Source organism: Entamoeba dispar, genomic scaffold (genome assembly GCF_000209125.1).
Source record: "Entamoeba dispar SAW760 scf_1105229459353 genomic scaffold, whole genome shotgun sequence".
Taxonomy (NCBI): Eukaryota; Evosea; order Mastigamoebida; family Endamoebidae; genus Entamoeba; species Entamoeba dispar.
Window position 1 is genome coordinate 1,207 of NW_001853650.1, and position 3,143 is coordinate 4,349.

General features: G+C 25.8%; 2 protein-coding genes across 2 annotated transcripts in view, besides 1 other annotated feature; one reads left to right on the forward strand and one right to left on the reverse strand.

Moving 5' to 3' along the window:
* Positions 1-88: 88 nt before the first annotated feature.
* Positions 89-124: a sequence feature (AT_rich).
* Positions 125-328: 204 nt separating this feature from the next.
* Positions 329-2,779, forward strand: EDI_278730 (uncharacterized protein; the record flags this gene model as incomplete). The annotated part of the gene is made up of 1 exon (XM_001735717.1): positions 329-2,779. One exon carries the CDS (start codon positions 329-331, stop codon positions 2,777-2,779), a length of 2,451 nt encoding a protein of 816 aa, XP_001735769.1.
* Positions 2,780-3,058: 279 nt separating this feature from the next.
* The window catches only part of EDI_278740 (phosphopentothenoylcysteine decarboxylase, putative), a gene marked incomplete at both ends in the record, with an annotated part of 684 nt that continues 599 nt past the window's right edge, over positions 3,059-3,143 (reverse strand). Inside the window, one exon of the mRNA XM_001733254.1 lies at positions 3,059-3,143. This exon is cut by the window's right edge and continues 599 nt beyond it. Coding sequence (XP_001733306.1) covers positions 3,059-3,143 — 85 coding nt within the window.

A 3,143-nucleotide genomic window follows, 5' to 3' on the forward strand; every position in this document is an offset into this window, starting at 1 on the left:
TTAATCATTTGAAATCGGATACTTAAAGAGAAAGGAATGACAGTTTGTCATGATTTTTATAAGAGTAAATATTTTTTTGATGTAACTCAAAAATAAAAATGATGTTAAAATAATAAAAAAATAACACCAAAAAGAACAAATTCCATAACAAACAATATTTTAGTTCTTTTTAATTAGGTTAAAAGAAGAAAATGTTAAAATAGAGATAGATTGATGATTTTTCATTAACTTAATTATTATCTTTATGAAGACTCTATTTAAACAATTATTTTTAACGACATAATACAATGATATATAAATGTTTAATTGATCTGTAAATTCATTCAAAATGCATTCTCAAAGTATTCCTTTATTTAAAGACAATAATGATATCTCTAAAGGATTATCTGACCAATTTAGAAACATTATCTCACACTGTAACAAACCCCATTTTATTTGTATTTGTAATGACCAAGGAAGTAATGAAAACATTAACATAAATCAAATCATTAATGGGATCTCATCAAATGATTACTTTCATTTACAAGAACCATTGAAAGTTTCAAATGAGACTTCCACATCAGAAACAAATAAGTGTAATATTATTGGACCAATTATTGTAAGTGATATAGTAAAAAGAAACAATTTAGAAGAACAAGAATTTCAACAAATTTTAAATGATGAAGTGTTCTTTATTGAAATTACAAAACTTAAACTAACTTCTAGTACAACACTGAATAATATTACTGGAATTCTTTCTATTCTCCAGTTATCTTCTGTAAGAATTATTCATAATACCAATGAAATAAATGCAAGTGTATTAGAAGATATATCATCAATTGATAATCTCTCTTGTTTATTACAATTACAAGGAATAAGAAAAGAAGGAAAAAGAGTTATTTGTATTTCATCAGATATTAAAACTACTACAGAAAAAGAAGATGAACTAACTCTTAAAGAGACAATCTTGAATAAACAAAAACATATAAACAATCATCTTGTAAATTTCTTCTCTACAAAGCCACATCAAACAGATTGTCTTTGTTTCTTACTTCCATCATGTTGTCCAGTTTCTCAAAGTCAAATCCTTTGTAAATTTTACAAAGAACAAATGAGAAATATCATTTGTGAAATTCTTCATGAAATTCCATCAAATTGTAAGTCTGGTTCTTATGTTCTTTCTTGTATAGAAATTCTTATTGAGTGTTTCAAATCAATCAATGAACTAAATACTAATAACATCTTCAATGAAATAAAACGATTACTCAAGAAAAAATATGTTACAACTATTAATTCAATCAATATGAAATTAGTTGGAATGTTTTATGAAATGAGCTTAGATGAAAGAATAACTATCATTGAAGATCAATCAAAGATAAAGAATCTTGTTTATCAAATTATTGAAAAGGAATTTAATCCTATTTGGGATGTATTACAGATTATTTATGGTGATCAACTCACTAATGAATTGTTTGATTCTATCTCTATCACTTCAAAGTATTTAGAAGAATTTATCTTGAAAGATACTCAAAAGATTATTGATGATTTAATTCATTGTAACAGTTTTAGATTAACACCAATGTGGACATATCTTACACAAATTCAAATCAAAGAACAGTTTGAACAAAATAAATATGATTCATTAATTAATAATTACTTAACACAGACACTAACATTAAATCAAAAAACACTTCAGTTCTATTCAAATAAAAAATGTACAAGAATAGATGAATTGAAACATCAATGCATTGAGACAATTAAGTTGAAAACCAATGAAATATTAAATGGAAAACAACAATGGAGAGATGTCTGTATCAAAATCCAAAATTATTATCACAACTTAATCACTACCATTGACAAAGAATTACAAACAAAAGATCTTTCTACTGTTCATCAAGTAGAATTATATCACCAATACTATCTTGGGTTCTTTAAAAGTAATAGTGAAATGTACACAGTTCAAAACAAACAAATAATATTCAATCAAAATGATTATAATAAAATTCTTCAAGACACATTCAATGAATTGAATGATTTATTTGATAAGAAAAAACAAATTGCACAAACACTAGAACAAAATCATCTTAAAGAAGAATTAGAACGGAAGAAAGAAGCATTTATTAGAAAATTGACTAGTAAATCTTATTATATTATGCCATGTTGTACAACAAGATTTGTCCTTGATGCTAAATATTCTGATTTCAAGAATGGACAACCAATTAATTTATATTGGTCGCATGGTAATCAAAATCAACACTTCCAATTTATTCAAAAGAATGATTCATTCCAAATAAAAATAGGACATAATGGATTTTTAGTACATAGATCTGACGTATCTGAAGGAAGTGTTATTCATCAATGGAATGATACAACAAATATTAACTCTTTCTGGAAAGTTATTGAAAATAATGATGGAACAATTTCCTTTTTAAGTGTGAGTAATGAATTTCTTGCATTTACTGCTGATTCTAATGAATTATTAGCTTCTTGTCATACTCGCCATTTCACATGCTCTGATTACCAAAAATTTAAACTCTTAGATACTCCATTAAACAACCAACCAGTCCCTCCACCTCCTGAAAATCAAGAAACACCAAAACACCAAGCTCAACTTTTCCAAACTCCTAGGTATGCTGGTCCTTCAATTGTTGATGCCTTAAAGAGTATTCATGCAGACAGTTCCTTTTCTTATAGAGAAAGAATTGCACAAGTTAATAACATCCAAGGGTATCGTGGGACTGGTCCTCAAAATGACCATATGAGAAAGTTGTTATACCAAGGACGATTAATAAAACCATAAATACAAGAAGTAATACTAATTAAAGAATTAGTTCTTTGTTTAATTTCTTTTTAAAATGAAAAATGTGAATGAAGTTTTTAATGTTTTAGATGAATACTTCAAGAAATAAAGAATCAACAAAATAACCAAAAATCAAACAAAAAAACATCATACATAATAAAAACAAATAATTTGATTACTTAATCATTTGAAATACAATGAAAAAAATCAATAAAAAGAAGTTGAAGGTTAATCTTAAATACAAAACAATGAACTTAATTTGTAAATTTTAAAAAACACTCACACATGGTTGAAGATGCTATGAAAGTTATGAACTCTTTGGATTGTCCACATGGAGAATATATAATATTGATTATAATCAAAA